This window comes from Lindgomyces ingoldianus (genome assembly GCF_010093535.1).
Source record: "Lindgomyces ingoldianus strain ATCC 200398 unplaced genomic scaffold BDR25scaffold_21, whole genome shotgun sequence".
In the NCBI taxonomy this organism is placed as follows: Eukaryota; Fungi; Ascomycota; class Dothideomycetes; order Pleosporales; family Lindgomycetaceae; genus Lindgomyces; species Lindgomyces ingoldianus.
The window spans coordinates 997,888-1,014,072 of record NW_022985182.1 but is presented as its reverse complement, the minus strand read 5'-3'; the positions used below and the strand labels follow the sequence as shown (position 1 = coordinate 1,014,072).

The 16,185-nt window shown below is 51.5% G+C and overlaps 7 protein-coding genes across 7 annotated transcripts; 2 read left to right on the top strand and 5 right to left on the bottom strand.

Moving 5' to 3' along the window:
- Positions 1–3: 3 nt before the first annotated feature.
- BDR25DRAFT_304558 (uncharacterized protein) lies at positions 4–1,396 on the bottom strand. Its single transcript, XM_033690244.1, has one exon. The coding sequence runs from the start codon at positions 1,350–1,352 to the stop codon at positions 297–299; it is 1,056 nt and encodes a 351-aa protein (XP_033546342.1). The 5' UTR covers positions 1,353–1,396; the 3' UTR covers positions 4–296.
- Positions 1,397–1,491: 95 nt separating this feature from the next.
- BDR25DRAFT_264083 (uncharacterized protein) lies at positions 1,492–3,493 on the top strand. The gene is made up of 4 exons (XM_033686846.1): positions 1,492–1,822; positions 1,880–2,035; positions 2,088–3,211; positions 3,276–3,493. Exons 1-4 carry the CDS (start codon positions 1,660–1,662, stop codon positions 3,432–3,434), a joined length of 1,602 nt encoding a protein of 533 aa, XP_033546341.1. The 5' UTR covers positions 1,492–1,659; the 3' UTR covers positions 3,435–3,493.
- A 433-nt stretch (positions 3,494–3,926) lies between these two features.
- On the bottom strand, positions 3,927–5,028 carry BDR25DRAFT_356719 (uncharacterized protein; the record flags this gene model as incomplete). The annotated part of the gene is made up of 9 exons (XM_033695693.1): positions 3,927–4,005; positions 4,043–4,176; positions 4,213–4,290; positions 4,334–4,371; positions 4,447–4,550; positions 4,588–4,632; positions 4,657–4,775; positions 4,847–4,910; positions 4,943–5,028. The coding sequence occupies 9 exons, from the start codon at positions 5,026–5,028 to the stop codon at positions 3,927–3,929; spliced, it is 747 nt and encodes a 248-aa protein (XP_033546340.1).
- A 113-nt stretch (positions 5,029–5,141) lies between these two features.
- On the top strand, positions 5,142–6,119 carry BDR25DRAFT_356718 (uncharacterized protein; the record flags this gene model as incomplete). Its single annotated transcript, XM_033695692.1, has 4 exons — positions 5,142–5,694; positions 5,720–5,855; positions 5,935–6,063; positions 6,092–6,119. The coding sequence occupies 4 exons, from the start codon at positions 5,142–5,144 to the stop codon at positions 6,117–6,119; spliced, it is 846 nt and encodes a 281-aa protein (XP_033546339.1).
- A 363-nt stretch (positions 6,120–6,482) lies between these two features.
- On the bottom strand, positions 6,483–8,104 carry BDR25DRAFT_289095 (uncharacterized protein; the record flags this gene model as incomplete). Its single annotated transcript, XM_033688430.1, has 4 exons — positions 7,646–8,104; positions 7,415–7,576; positions 6,806–7,211; positions 6,483–6,718 (listed from the first exon to the last, which is right to left on the bottom strand). Exons 1-4 carry the CDS (start codon positions 7,877–7,879, stop codon positions 6,483–6,485), a joined length of 1,038 nt encoding a protein of 345 aa, XP_033546338.1. The 5' UTR covers positions 7,880–8,104.
- Positions 8,105–8,915: 811 nt separating this feature from the next.
- On the bottom strand, positions 8,916–10,220 carry BDR25DRAFT_229205 (uncharacterized protein; the record flags this gene model as incomplete). The annotated part of the gene is made up of 8 exons (XM_033685306.1): positions 8,916–9,264; positions 9,366–9,414; positions 9,496–9,552; positions 9,604–9,733; positions 9,788–9,878; positions 9,930–10,015; positions 10,064–10,098; positions 10,148–10,220. Coding segments are annotated over 8 exons (870 nt in total), but the record flags the coding sequence as incomplete, so codon positions are not given.
- Positions 10,221–13,756: 3,536 nt separating this feature from the next.
- Positions 13,757–15,832, bottom strand: BDR25DRAFT_304555 (septin). The gene is made up of 7 exons (XM_033690243.1): positions 15,680–15,832; positions 15,494–15,572; positions 15,313–15,429; positions 15,154–15,241; positions 14,965–15,102; positions 14,449–14,916; positions 13,757–14,393 (listed from the first exon to the last, which is right to left on the bottom strand). The coding sequence occupies exons 1-7, from the start codon at positions 15,686–15,688 to the stop codon at positions 14,162–14,164; spliced, it is 1,131 nt and encodes a 376-aa protein (XP_033546336.1). The 5' UTR covers positions 15,689–15,832; the 3' UTR covers positions 13,757–14,161.
- Between the last annotated feature and the right edge of the window lie 353 nt (positions 15,833–16,185).

Sequence of the window (16,185 nt, the reverse complement as noted above, 5' to 3'; positions counted from 1 at the left end):
CGCAGTAGATGGAATTCATGGTCTTCGAAAATATTCCATAGTATGTCTGCCGACGCGGTGCGGACGTGGTTGGGGAGGAGAGGGAAGAATAGGGAAGGAGCGAGGGGAACTGGCGAAGGAAACAGCGGGGGCACGCACAATGGAGGGTCTGCTTCTACGAAAATGATCCGTCATTTATAAATGACTAGCTCATGCTCCAGTAAGGAAGGCATACTCCAGGACCTTGGAGATAAATCATACAGGCCCTCGAGTGAGCCTATGCATTTGCGAGAATTGTGCGATGGGAGAGCTAGAACCTACGTCGTTCGTTTATGTGGGCGATCTTCACGGCGACTCTCCCGCTGACGGTGATCGGAAGTACCATACCCCCGCCGACAGTCCTCCTCGGAGTATTCTCGAGATGAAGAAGAGCTATGCCTCCGATGTCTCCGATCCCGTCGGGACGGTTGCTTTGACCTTGTGGTTTTACCCTCCTCATCGTCAGACTTGCCTCGGCGTCGGTCATGATCACGTTCCTTCGTCCTTGAGTCGCCCCTGTGCCTTGACTTCGAGGGCCTCAACGCGTCGTCCCTGCCCTTGTCTCCGGTGCTCTGTCTCTCTGGCAAACTATCCCGATGTCTATCCCCAAAATTGTCTTGTCGACGTGACTTGGTCTGATTATCTTCATCTACATCATCCTTGATGCGCCGGCGATCGCGGTCACGGTGGCGCTCTTTGCTCCTGCCTCGTCTCGAATGGCGATGTTTCCGCTCTTTCTTCTTAGTCTTGTTGTATTTGTTAAGCGCGGCATCAACTCTCTCCTGCTGGCTTTTAAGCATGGACGGCTTCATCGGGTCCTCGTCATCTATATCCCGAATGAGTTTCGCAAGCTGGATCTCTTCGGGCAGCATGGGGCGCTCGTCCTCGCTCTCGCTCTCACTGTCGGTTCGCCGCCTCTTCCTCCTTCCGTCCTCCTCCTCATCGCTCATTTTCACATCGCCCATCGTATTGTCCTTCATGTCCTCATCATCCCGCGGCTTGTACCGCGCGTGATCAACCCTCAAGATTCTGCCCATGACTGTAGCCCCGCCCAGATTATCCACCGCCAGATCGGTGCTTCGCTGGTCTTCATATTTGATCCAGCAAAATCCTCTTGACTTGCCCGTCTCTTTGTCGCGCGCAAGCTTGATCCATGTTGGCTCACCGAATTGCGAGAATACGGTGATGATGTCGCCTTCGGAGAGCTCGAATGGCAGGCCACCGACGTAGATGAATGCCGTGTCGCGGTAGTCGGTGTGCCAGGAGGCTTCGGGGTTGACGCCCTCTTCAAGCTCGCGCTTGTTGAGGTTCTGAATGTTGCGGATCGTGTTCATTGCGTTGGAGAGCCAGCAGAGGCTGGTGGGTGAGTGAATGGGCGGTGGTGGCTGCCGAAGTCGAGGCTCCAGATCCAAGCTCAAAAGTTCCGTCTTAGCGTGAACTTTCGGCGAAGAGCTTCCCTGCATGCCTGTGCAGCAAGAGGTCACCACGTCAACTTCCCCCACCCCACAAACCTCTTCGTCGCATGTAGTGTCTTCCGTTTCCCTTGTGACCACGCTTTCATTGAACAGCTTGTATTACCTCTGCCCATCTCTAGAGACCACCGCGCCGTCCGCGCCCTGAGACCTCCGAAGCACCTCCGCCATGGCGAGCGCGTCACGCCGAACCTCCAATTTTCCGTCGAGGCAATCGGGGATACATGGCCGGCCAGGAAGCAGCGATCAGGAGAAGGAGGAGATATGGAAGCCCATGCTCGACAACATTTCGAGTGGGAAAAGGCTGCCTGAGAAGAGCCTCCTCGTTCTAGGTATGGACATAACTAGCGAAGCTCAATGGGATGGATGCTGACAAGCTCGTCTTGCAGGCGGAACCCCAGAAACACAGCGTGAGTTCTTAGAATCAGTCTCGACCGACCCATCCAGCAACCGGAGGCCTCCAGATCGCGGTCGAGCCCCCCCCATTGCCAACCAGTTTGCCCTCGGTTACACGTACCAGGACGTTCTTGACACGGATCATGAAGGTAAATACGCTTCTTCCTCAGACTTCCCGATGCGGGAGCTAATCAGACGCAGATACCCTCGCCCGCCTCTCGCTCTACCTCCTCGCGAACCCTTCGCCCTCATTTACCCCCCTGATCAAACCCTATCTTAATCCTCGCACACTACCTCATATGCTTGTAGTCATTCTCCTCGACTGGAATCACCCATGGCTCTGGATACGGCAACTGCGTGACTGGATCCGCGTCCTACGGTCTCTTATTCTGTCTCTCGACGATGCATCCAAAGAAGTATTGGAGGAGAACATCTCCTTGTTACAAGACAAGGGGCGCGGCCTCGGGGGTTCCGAGGGGGCAGGAAGCAGTGCTTCAGATAATGTCAAAGTACCGCTTGGGCCGGGAGAATGGGACGAGCCTCTGGGCATCCCTCTTTGCGTCGTTTGTCAAAATGCCGACAAGATTGAAGCTCTAGAGAAGGAGCGTGGGTGGAAGGAGGAGGAGTTTGACTTCATTTTGCAGTATATGCGTACAATTCTCCTCAAGCATGGCGCCAGCTTGGTGTACACGATGCCTTCTGCTCCAGGATCTCTCCAGACTTTGGTCCACTCGACACTTGGAATCAAGTCACTCTTAAAACAGAAGCAACTAAAACACAATGTCATCGACCGGGACCGAGTGCTGGTACCACCCAATTGGGACTCATGGGGAAAGATACGGATCTTGAGAGAGGGGTTTGATGTTGAGGGAGTCAGCCAGAAATGGTCCATCGACATTGACATTCCGCGACATATGATGGCTGCAGCGAATGGCGAAGCTGCAGTAGAGGATGAATCTGCAGCAAATGGAGGGCCTGGGCAACAGGATGAAGGCCCTTCAGCTACGTCTATCTACGAGGAGACGATCCGCAACCCCGAACAAGACTTCCCTCTCTCTGCATTACACTCGAAACAAGCCAACGGAGTTGAAGTCGCCAGCAAAGACGCGCAGGCCTTCCTCGCAGAACAGCTAGCCACTCTAGAAGTGCTGCGCCGTGAAGATGAGAACGAACAGAAGATCAAGAACGCCCGGAAGAAGGATAATGCCTCATACATGACCTGGAATGAGGACGTGAGCGGCGTTGTGGAAGAACACATTGGACCTGTTCAGTTCAATATGGGTGGCATTCAAGTAAATGCGGATGAAATGGTCAAGCGATTGCAGGTAAGCCGCCTTTCTTGTCCTCTTTCTCTGGCGAACGTTCGAGCTGATCAAGGGGGGCATGCAGGATCGAGAAGCAAATCGCACAGCATCTCCCGAAGCTCCATTAACGCCACCACCTGCCCATGATCCCAAGATGGACAACGATAAGCTTGCCTCGTTTTTCGCTGGACTGATTAACAAAGGCACAAATTCTGCCTCCAACACCCCCCGCGGTAACACATAGAGCCGCGGTTTCGAGGGTTGCTGGGGCCAGAGGCTTGTATGTTTCATTCGACGTTGTTGAATACAGGTCAAAGTCTACGATGAATATTTCGTAGATCTTTTGATGATTTGAGGGTATCCATATCCCAGATCTTCTCGCTCTTTTGTGTGCGTTTTGGGATCAGCATGGTTTTATACCCTCAACATAGCCTACTTCGTAAATCTATCTCTTTCGTCGACCAAATTTTATCAGCCATATAGCTTAGTGATATCAAATCGCTGGTTTTTGGTCGGCGAGGCCTCCTCGGATCCTCAGATACTCGGATATCCTCAAATTGACCATCACTTTCACAGCACAGATGTGACACATTCTCTGCATTGCCCACCAAACAGTCCTCCTTCCTTCGTTCTTCCCACCCCTACCCCATCACAATTTCCTAATAGCATCTATTAATCACCATGTCTCTGTGGACGAACAATCGAAGGTTTAACTCTCCTACAACCCACAACATGTTCAACCAATATCCAGAACAACGATGTACTCCTTCACACACATCAGAGCGACTCTTTCGCCTTCCTTGCCGTGGGAGCCACTTGCGGCCAACACAGGGATACTGGGCCTGTCCGAACCTTCCATACCCAAAGCGACACCAGCCACCACACCCATGAAAGTACGATAATTCACGTCCAGCATCAATTTCTTCATGCATAAGCATCAAACCAATAGGTGAATGTTTACGAAAGACAGCGCGTACTGTCGGAGACTAGCTTTAGGGGGTAGAAGGTGCCAGTCACTCGACGCAAAATTGTAGGCTTGGCTTACTCGATTCTCCATGCAGTTGAGGGAATATCAATAGTATATCAGTGATTTGATGATCCTAACCGTGGTACGGCAGCCACCCACAGCTGCAGGATATCCACGTAAGTATCTTTCCCTCCATTCGCCTCAAACTCCGACTCTGACTGACATTATCTACAGGCTTAGTTCTTGCGCCCGCCCTGGGTAAAATCACCTTAGCAATGCTTTTGGCGACCCAGAACATCGGACTGCACTCCCCCTTCCTTGAAAGCAGATTCGCCATCTGGCTTGGTGAATATACCATAGCCACAGAAATAGTATATAAGAAACCTAGCGTATCTAGAGAAAGTCTCCTAGACACTAGGTACGTAGGGACGAAGAGAGTTGCGGGGTGGAAGGAGGTGGGTGGTCAATGGATTTCCTAAGGGTTTTGTTTAGGGTTTACAGGAATTTGTTGTCCTCATATTTCAACCTCCGCAGGTCTTGTCCCCTATTATCGGATGATCTCCTTTCTAGATTCCTTTTTGGAAGCCGGACTACAACGTGCTGGTCTTTCCCTTTGTCCTAGGCAGCAGGATCATCGCGAAACCCCAGAATCATATCTTCCTAGTTAGCAATCCCCTTATCCTTCATACCCTCCTAGCGCTATACTCTAGATCTAAAGTGAGGCCATGCGGAGAATTATACCCTTTCACCGACCTGAATTATAGCTTTAGCGCGCGTAAACTGACTGAACTAGCATAGTGGCGAATGTCTGCATACATCCGTAGCTATGGTAACACAAGGCTTCAAGCTCAGTCTTTACTTCCCCTTTCATTCACTCTTGGGCTGCTATACACCTAACAGGGACCTGCAGACTGGGAACCCCTATCTTAGACCTTAGTCTTTGTTAATCGTCGTTTCCTTTCTACTCCCGTTTAGAAGCAATCAATGGAGTTTCTAAAGTACATCAAGAAGGTGCTTCGAGACCTTGGGAAAGATCATCAGATTTTAAAGCATGGACACAAGAATTTCCCCCCACGAGGTATGGAAAGAGTCACCCTACCGGTGTCGCACGGTCGATGCCCATTTCTTGTTCATCGTTTCACCCTTCCACCTCCCGCTCCATCTCAATCTCCTTTCCACCATCATCACAACTCTCAACGTCAACAGCCCTCCAGCCCTACAATTCTTGTTCGAGTCATTTCAGTAATACCTCCAACACTCCTACTAAATCATCTAGTCTCTAGCACCATGCTCTTCGCGTCACTCCTCACTTTCCTTCTCCCTCTCACCGCGGCAACGCCGATTCTGAAGATGAACACGCGTAGCATTATCATTGAAGCTCTAGGCAACTCCAACGCCCTCGATATGCCTGAAACCCCCTCCGGGGATCTTGTTACTCGGAACAACCTTCCCAAGGTACGAGCTCTTATCTCTATCCTACCTCTGATCCTTTTCCCCAAGCCCAAGAGCGGGGATCTCATACCCAGGGCAAGAAGGCGTGGCTAACAAAAAGCAGGTCCGAGTATTCGAGCACATGAACTATGGAGGCGTGTGGCGCGATCTCGTCCTCCTCCCCGATCGGTGTCGAGATCTCAGCGCCGAATTCCCGGACATGTCGTCCTTGCAACCGGCGCAGGGGGTTGAGTGCTCGCTGTTCTTGTAAGTCTCACAATTTTGCCGCTCGCCTATGTTTTAATGTCTCGGTATCTCGAACGGTGGTATACTAACTATCAAATAGAACCAAGGATTGCAAGACCAAGCACAATGTCCAAGTGCTTACAGTTACCCCCGCCGGCAACCAGAATGTGGGCAAAAAGTACAACGACAAGGTCAAGGGGATTATATGCAATAAGGCTGGGGATCAGCAGTAACATTTCACTGCGCAGATTTGCCAGGATCCCGAGAAATGTTGAGAGGATCTGAAAATGACCGCCTAGACGAATTCGGCGTCTACTGAGGACGTGTAGTCTTCACAAAATTGCGGCTTCGGAACTTTGGAATACCTACCTTTTCGGTATGGCCAAGATTGAGTCGAAAATTGGAATGGTATTGGATTCTGTGCGCGCTGTACTAAAGTGCGTTTAGCAGGGCCAGTGCTAGAGAAATACATTACAGTTTGCATGGCTTTAACCTTCCGAATACTATCCGATCTCGCATCATTCGACATTTCTGATCTACGGTCTTTCATATTACTCATTATCTCACCCTTAATCTTTCCAGAACTGTGTCCCAAGCCATCTCCAAATTCCCTCCCCCAACTACAACCTCCCTTCCCCCCACCCACAATCACCCACCCACAACCAACACCCTCCTTATATCCTCCAGCTCCTCATCCCCCAATCCACAAACCCTTCTCAAATACCCCTCTGCACTCCCCCACTCCCTCTCCACCATCCCCAACGCCTCAACCATACTCTCCACCCTCGCCCCCACCATCCTCAACGCCGCCTTCCTCCCCTTCTCCAACACCTCCTTCGGAATCTCCTTCTCCATCTCCCCCTCTCCCGCACCACCAGCACTTTCTTCCCCATCAACCCTCTCCCTCTCCCCCTCATCACCACCTATATGACTCCCCTTCGACTTAATCAGCTCCGCAAGCTCTGTGGCACTCATTTCCCTCCCAGCCATCTGAGTCAGCGTGTATTTCTTGAAGCCGGGGGATTTCATGAGGCGGGCAACAAGGCCGTCACGGGCATGCTGGAGGCCTGTTTCTGTGAGATTGTATTCTGCGGCGATGGTCGGGATGGGGACACCCAGGAAGGAGAGTAGGATACCAAAGAAGATACCGGTGCGGTCTTTACCGGCTGTGCAGTGGATTAAAGCGCCGAGGGGCTGGTTAGTCGTGGTGATTTGGGGTGTTGGGGCAGAGGGGTCGTTGGAGAGGAACGTAGATGGTTTGGGGGTGTCGAGTGTCGGGATAGGGGTGGGTGGTGGGAGGTTGGCGAGGTAGAGGAGGATGGTGCGGAAGGAGGTGCCGGCGTGGAGTAGGATGTCGTGGTAGGCTTGGACGAAACCCTGTGTTCTTGTTAGCGTATGAGCTTCCTTTCTAGCTACGAGTAATGTCGTTTAGCAAAAAGAACGAAGCAAAAAACCCTCCACCTCATTCTCTCATCTCTCGAAACGTCAAAGCGTCTCTTATTTCAGAATCGAAACTAGAACGACAAGTGCCACAAATCCCCGAATACATGCTCCAAAGTGGCTCAAGAAAAAGTACCAACCTCAACACCCTCTCCCATATATTTCAAATATCTCTCTGCCAACCTCTCAGGGCTATAATCACTCTCCTCAAAAACCGGCACCCACGTTCTCTCCACGCCCTCCGCTTCCATCATCTGAATCCATCCGGGGCGAACCCCCATTGGATCAACATCAACCCCTTCCTGCCCCTCTCCCTCCTTCTTCCCCTCCCCCCCCTCCTCCCTCCTATCCCCTGTAACACCCCTCCACACTTTCTCCACCTCCGGCTTACTCCTCAAATCAAAAACATGCCCAATCCCAATCTCTCTCATAGCTTTCCAGCCGCCGCGATCTAGTTGCGAGACATCGGCTGAGCGAAACAGAATTCCGGGACGGACTTTACCGCCGGTAGTGGTTGGGAGGCCACCAGGGAAAAGGGCCGCATCGCGCAGGTTGTTGATATTCGGGATGGCGTAGAAGGGGGGTGTTGGGAGGGATAGTGACATTTTTTATTTTTATTTTATTTGGGAAGGTACATAAGTGATTGGGGAAGGGTGAGTTAGGGGATAGAATGTGGGATGTTTTGAAGGATATATAATTTCAGAATCCCTTGAAATTATTCCAAGGTTGTGTTTGGAATTGTGGACCCTAGCCTATGGTAGGTAGCAGTGGGTATTTACGGAATGTGCTGGGTTTGCTGGACTAAATTTGGACGAGAGTATATCGCAAAAAGGGCTTTGGGATGAGACTTTCTGCAGCTAAGTACAGTACTTAAGATCAAGAACTAAGCGTTGCAATTAGCTTTACGACAATCATCCCGAGGTCGGCTGCTGAAAAGGGATTGCCTAATTGCCCCGCTATCACCGACATATACCGAGGACGCTAAATCGGGGTAAACTACGTGGAGGAAATGTCAGCAACTCATTGGTCATCTTGCGTTTCTATTTCACAGATTTGAGTAGTTAGTTGTTTGTTCGCGACTCAAGCGTTTGCGGTCAAATAGAATTTCATTACTGCTAGTGGCACTAGTAGACCCTGAAAGTTTTGTCCTCTTGACGCCCGAAAAGCTTGGAAAGATACCGCAGAGGAGAAAAGAATCCGTCGCATTAATTATACTCGTAACCTATTTCAATTGCCAGTCCAATTAAAATTTCAGCGCTGCGAATGCGTCTTGTAGGTAAGGAACCGGTAGCAAAGATTCTTAAAGACAAATACCACCCACAGATCTCTGGATGAACTTAAAAATATACGAACTAGATGAAGATTGAAAGAGCCCGTAATAGTACATTGATGAAATGACTGAACCTGGCGCTTCTGAGGCTAAGATGAAACGCTTTTGATTGAACGAAAAGCTGTTTACCCTGGAAATTGTGTAATGAGAGTGCTTTTCGTTTTCTGAAAGGGTGAATATTGAGTGGGTCGTGAGAGCAACTGGAATACAAAAGCGATGTTGGCAGATGACCGGGACTCCAGCTCCATGGTATTGATTCAAAGTCGTGTTTCGTGATTCTCCTTTGGCATTATCTTGATTACATCTACCTCTTAGACCCGGCCAGCGGAATCTGCAGTGTTCTGAGGTTGATTCCCCTGGCCTATTATTGCAGGGTCGAGGTTAGCAACCTCCGTTTTGGTGAAGTCGAGGGAGCCTTTCGCTGGTTTCATCCTGCACTTCTCCAAGGGTGTGATGGTGGAATTTCGGTTCGAATCGACAGGGCATGCTTCAACATCAGCGATTACATCGACTGAATCGGAACGCCTGAGCTTCTTGAACGGGTGTCTAGCAATGTATTCGTCGTAGGACACCCCCGCTTTCTTGGCCTCGCGACGTATATGCCGGACGCGCCAGAGCCAGATCCAGTGGGAGAGGAAGATTCCAGTCTCGAGGGACATGCTTTCATGGTGTCAGTGAACGCTCATTACCGTAAAGATAGGTTCTGGGCGACCAAATGTAATAGCTAGCGGCGTCTCTGTGTGGGAAAGGGCTCGACTGACCAAACAATATAAAGCGAACCTCCGAGGATATCAAAGGTATTTTGTGCGACTAGTTGCGGTCAGACAGGCTTCCAAGATTGTACGTCGCCAAGACGCGAAGTATCATGATGGAATGATGGAGCAATGTTACCTAATGCCATGACGGAGAAAAACGCCCCAGAATAATCCACGGCGAGGAAGATGAAATCTAGGGCATCTTAGCATCGTTGGCTATGAGACTTGAGGGGGGAGCACATACTAATGCCAATGACACGGCCATTTCGCTTAGCCAGCTCGAAGTACGGAAGAATGAGCCCAGCGGCTTGCATCACAGACGCAATGATTGCCATCATCATCATAGGCCATTTCACACCGTTATAGTAGGGTCTCTGCCTCTTAGGTTAGCAACGTCTCCAGCCAACGGTGTAGCTGATTCGTCTTACTCGAAGAGTGATTATGAGAACTAGCTCGATCAGACCGAGTCCAAGGGCAACGGAAATCGTTGCAAGAGTGGCCGTCCACGTTCTCCATCGGCTTTCCATCCATCAGTATGAGAGCGAGAGCGTAGAGCGGGTTAGAACACACTGGGAGTATACGAGTGCTTGACCCCAGCAGATTAATGTGAGGGCACCAAAGCATTGAGGTTGGAATTGAAGCGCGAAGTTGAATCGCTGCCGAGGGTCAGTCGTAGAAGAATCGTCCGGTTGCGAGTAGCTCACCTGAACAATTGCGTATACACCGAAGGGTACAGCACCTATATTTGTAAGTCCTCGTGTTAAACGTTAAAAATAGAGGATCATTACAAGAAGACCAAAGCATCAGCATTGAAAGTGGGAGGCCATCGGTGCTCTTATTTCGCCAATTATACCAGATTCTTGAAGGTTTAGTGGATGGATTTTCCTGGGAGACAAGTAGGCTTACTGTGGGAGAATCTGGAGAGAGGAATTAGCAAACAAATATAGAGCAGAGAACGAGATGGCAAAATTACCTGTACACACCAGCAACTTCAATGAGCCGTTAGTGACGTTGTACAGCTTAACCCATAGCTTGCACTTACACTGGTCACAGTTAATTTCAGCATCTTTCCAAGTTAGAGCAACGACCCTACCAGTTCCGATGGTCTGTTAAAGAAGATTACGATTAGCACAGTAATGTGGGAGGCGCCGAAGAATGGTTGACATACCCCGAGTACGTTTGCAGCCTTGAAGTCTGAATTAGCAGGCGAATATCCGCGAATTCCAGGGAGACTTACTGGAGGGATGGAGGTCTGGGGATCCATGACGTTGGGAGCGTCCGCCTAAGTCTGCAGTGCAGAAGGTTTGCGAAAACACGAATTGGCAAATAGGATGTGCCTAGGAACGAGGACTAAAGCAAAAGCAAGAAATAGTTCAGGAACGCTCAGCCAAAACCTAGGGGCATAGGGCTGTGGCTTTATGGTGTGGACAGGAGGTGTGACAGTGAACCTGATGGGTATCTCAGAGTGCTATTGGGGACCAGCGGGCTGGTTTGGCATCGGGAAGACGTGGCGATAACAGGACTTTCACGAGTGGAGCTGTTAAGCGTTATATGAACGCAAGAGCAAGAGTTCGTGAAACGGAGCGGCTCCACCGCAAAGCTGAGGGTGCAGAACTGTATCGATGCCTGCTTGGCTCTCGCCATGATTGCAAAAGGGTCTCGATAGTTCGTAAGATGATGTATTGTTTAAGGGGAATGCATTTTACTAGCTCAGCCGCCGTGACCGCCAGCAACTGTGCTGCTGGGTGAGCAGTAGAGAGTACTAGAAGGGATTCAGCGCCGGGGAACGACTTCCCTGCATCCGTCTGTTCGTAGCTCGGTGGGCTCGAAGTCTGTTTGAGAGGCGTTGAACGGCTTCGGTAGTGAGTGGCTGAAATTGGAAGCAAGAGCCAATGACTGGCGGAAACCCTCGCAGATCTGCAACCCGATTGGCGAGAATATGAGCATCTGTGCACGCTTCCTAATTCGGATGGAGAAATCCAACACTCACCTCGATGCAGGTCTTGTCTCGCTGCAGTCCGTGCTTCAACACGCCATTGTGATTAAAATCCCACCTCCATGGCTCTGCTGTATGCGTGCAAGCTGAAAGGGTAGTTGAGCAAGTTATCTCCAATTCATCTCAACGGTTCCTTTGAACGAGCTCGAGTAATGGCAGGGCTGGATCCGGTAAGGATGATATGCATTCAATGAAAACCCTTGCCCCAAGTGCTTTCCGACATGGGCTTACTCTCGCGCTGTAAGCGGACCTCTCGCGAAGCTTGACGAAATGGTGGCGCCTGTCATCGGTCCTAGCCAAGCTCAGGTCCCAGCAGTCAGCTCTTTGCGTCGGCTTCCTATCAGCTGATACAGCCATGGTGGATGGTGTGAAATCGTTGAGGAAAATCTCTGAATAGCATCCTGACTGCTGTAATGCCGACGTGACACATAGAGTGCTCGCCTGTGTGAGACACGAGAGTAAGACATGAGGTCGTCACCTGGCATTCCAGAGCCACGCTGGCGGGAGTCCACACCATGGGATCGACGCATAGAATCGGATTTATGACTCGGCGGAGTATCGTGAACGGCCAGTCTAGGGCAGCGCAACAGGAGGCTCTGCCTCTTTCCCCATCTGAGCGCACGCCCCAGGCTGGCCGTCCCTGTCCTCGTGCAGACGACACCGTTTGTTATCGCGTGGCATCCTTGGGCATATTCCTCTGGCTGTGAGCTTGCATGCGCCTTCTACTCAACCGTTGTCATGTCTTCGACAAGCACGTTTCGTCAACGAAGTGTGGAGAAAATGCAGGCTGGAGTTGAATCTAGAGCCTCTTGGAGGACAAACATTTGTGCGAGATGGTGCAGAGCTCCACATTCTGCACGACATTTGGATGCACCATTGCCCAGGGGGTTAGCGGGTGCCTTTTCGGCACAATTCTTTCCCTAAGTTGGACAAGGGACATTTGGACATCATTCTTACCTCCACCCCAGGTCAACCGCGGAAACCGCGATATTCTTGAAAGTACCCTAAGAAATTGGAGGGTGAGGGAATGTCTTGGAAAGCGGCGGGGCAGTGCAATATCTGTGTGGTTCCAGCATGAAATCTAGAATCCAACGACGTTCGAGATCAACGAACTCGAGTTCATTCGTGGATGTCATGGATCCGCCGGCTAGCCGCGCTGAACGGTGAACATGACAGATTGAGAAACCTATCATGGTCGATATCTGGATGTACGCCACCGTCATCCGGAATCCCTTGAAGGGACGCCGTCTTTCGAGCGTCGTCGTCGTGAAGAGTACCTGTAATCCTTCCCGCTGCAAACGCCCGGCTTTGCCGTTGACTTCTGGTCCACGGTTGTGCGTCCAGCGTCACACAGAAGTGAAAAAGATTTTGCCTCAACCACATCCTACCCAATACCGAAATGGTGTGGTTCGGCTGAAACATCCCCACGCCTGTCGCGCGTATGCAGGAAATGTTTGTGATGTTGTGGCGAGAGAAGTCACTATGTCCTCCTACCACGTTGTTCTTCATCCGTCGCATGCATCGTGATGAGAGTGGTGCTGTGTTCTGAAAATGGACTCGGGATTTCAAAAATCGACGACTCAACGGCCGCGATTGAAGTGGTTCGAGAGGCTTTCAACCGGGGAACGTACCTCTTCCCCAACGAATGAGAGGCGTGAAAATTTCATGGTTTAATACTGTGGAAGACGTTCGCCTCCCGGAAATGGTATGATAGGCGCGGTTCTCATGCAGAGCTGCAGTCATACCACACCGCGTCTCTCGGTGGCTTTTGATAGCCGACCGAACGCACAACAAAAATTCAAAAGCCGCTGCATGCAGCGAGACTCAAAGTACAAAGCAAGAATAACAGTGGCTGGCGTGAGAATCACGAGGGATTCGGAAGGATTGAGACTCACGGTCCATCGGGTATCGGCGACGGCAAAAGTGAGGAATTCGATTCGTCCACCGGCCCGTCCATGCAGAAATACATGTGTGGGTGTGTGCACTTGTTGAGCTCGATGCAGGTGAATACGTTCGCGGGGCTGATATTGATCATATTGCCCGACAGAACTGCCTGTGTCGCGCATGGGGCTGGTCTAGATGGTGAGGAGCTCTGGGGATTTCTTCAAGGTTCAAGCGAAGCATGTGACGGCGGCGAGGATGCTGTACGTCCTCACGGAGATGGAAGGTGAAACTTTCTTGTGTAGTGGTGTTGAGGAGGGCGATTGGAGGGTAGCTCAGAGCAATTGTGACAGGAGCGACCTTGCTGCTGACCGCATCGTGTTGCGCTCTTCTCCGTGGGAAGTATTGGTACACCCAATTTACAAGCTTCGAAAGAGTTTCCACGACGTGACAATGTGCAGCACGATTTCACAGTAGAGATTGACTAAGTCAAGGAGGAAATACATGACCACCGGGGTATTATTAGTCGAAAACTGGATTACTACTTTCCTACATGGAAGTCAAAGGGGGGAATAAGTATCGAAGGGTAAGAAAACATATGAAAGGGCCATGTCAAGACAAGTCCAGACATCAACATGTCTGTCGAAACGAACACCCCCGGGTAAGAAGAGAAGTCCTCCACTATAATGTGGCCCCCGTCCCGTCCCGTCCCGTCCCAAATCTGCAAGGCAGTCCATCCATTAGAACAAGGGCACCGTCATCTTGAGAAATAGTGGTGAGTATTCCCTGCTCCAAGGACCCTACGCCCGCTGCAACCCCAATTTCCTGTTCATTGGATCCTGATTTTTGATGCAAGCGCCCCATCCACAGCTTCCCAACAGCGGCAAATGCCGGATTTCATCCACCACAAAGTTTAGCCAGCCGCTTAAGCTTCCTCGTGGTCGTGCTCCTGCAACTGCCCGCTCTGCTCTCGGTGCATCCGGGCCTCGATCTCCTTGAGCTGGCTTTCGCGAGCCAGGAGCTCTTGTCGCTTCTCGTTGATTTCCCGCTGGACCTTGACCTCGATCTCGCGGAGCTTCTCCTCCTCGCGTCTCAGTTGCTCCTCCTTCAGGCGTACCGATTGGCTGGCGAGGTCTTCAGGGTTCATGGATGAGTCCCTACGTGGCAATTAGCATTTCGCAGAATAGAACATGACGGAGGAGGGTAACGTACGCGCCTGCACCACCCTCAACGCTCTTGCTAAGCTTCTCGGTACGATAATTCTCGTAGAGGAAGTCGTGCGTTATTTCCTTGAGATCGGCAAGATGGCTGTGAAGAAGCGCGCTTCGCACGGCCAAAAAGTCCGAGTGACGGGGATTGTCTACCTCGACAATGCCCCATGGGTATTGCCGGGCACGCACCCGTCGGCCGTTGACCTCGACAACGTCCTCGGACCCCACAATGGCGAAGGGCATGAGACCACGAAGTTCAGCATTCTCCTCGACCGTGTCTTCGTCATCCTCCTCGATATCGTAGGGGAAGTTGTACACGGGGATGCGGTAGTGCTCGATATCTTCCATGACCAACTTCTTTGACTCAGCCAGCTCGGCGGGGGTAAGAGAATCGGCCTTGCCAATAACGGGGATGACGTTGACACGGGGCGACAGGCGCTTCATCAGCTCGATATCAAGTTCACGGAGACTAGTCAATGTGAGACGGGTTCAGCTGTGTCGGTGGATTGCAACTTACCCATGGCCGGTAGGTGTGATGAAGTACAGGAGGACGTGGACACGATTATCTCGGAATCGGGGGTTACGCTTGATACGGGACTCCTCGGCGAGAATGTCGTCGTACTGCCTCTCGAGGTATCCGACGATTTCTGAGAAACTGTTCCATCGTAAGCACGATTTGCTGTGTGGTGGGTGGCGCCTGCTTTACCTGGCCTCGTTATCGATCTGGTCGCCAAAACCGGGCGTGTCGACGATGGTGAGCGAAATACGAGTGCCTTCCTCGTCCAACTCTAGTTCTGACGAGATTGAATCAGCGAATTGCTCCCGTATCATGCATTGATTGAATGTAGTCTGCGTAGCCACCTACCAACCGTGATGGGCTTGATCTTGACACCTTCCTCGACGTGTGCCGTGGTCGGGTCGTCCGACTCCTTGTGCTGGAGCACTTTCTTGCCACAAAGGGTATTCACGAAGGTTGTCCGGCCTGGCAGGAAAGCAAGGTTAGCTCGATACTCGGTGCGGAAGTGGTGGAGCTCAGCGGCACGAACCTGTTCCCGAGGCGCCGCACACCATCAGGCAGAACTGGATACCCTTCTTGACATTCTTCTTCCTGCGGGTCTTGAGCATCTAGAACAGAGTTAGCGCAAACGGCCAATGCGATTGAGAGAGCGTGTCGGGTGCGGCGAGGCATCTCGTGCCCGCAGGGGAGAAAGGTTTCGGGGGGGTTGCCGTACAGAAGACATCGCTGAGGATGAGCGGTGCGTATGATACGTTTTCGGAGGGGTCGATGTCCACGAGGGGGGCGGACGGATAGAGTAGGATGGGATTGGGATGCCTTCACGACGCCGGAGGACTGTTTGTGATGGTGTTGAGGTGTCGACGGGGAAATTTAGGACGTTGGCAGCAGCTCCTGCGCAATGCAAAGGGGCTCGCTAGTGCACGACCCTGGCCTGCTACTGCTCCCTATCCGCTGCCACCTGGCGCGCTTTCTGCGACCAGACAATGGAGCAGGGTCGAGTGAAGATAATGGTAAAGGGCCCTGGGGCGTCGGTCGATTCTTATTCACAAGCGTCAAGAGCCGTCAGATGTGGATATTCACTCTCGAAGCAGCGTATGGTGATGGGGTAACTTCGAGGAGGATTCGGAGCAGGCAACAGTTCCTTGTCGTCTGTTTCCTTACCGTTTCGCCGTTTGAATGGCAAATGGGGGTGGACTATCACAACGAGTCGAATCTACACGA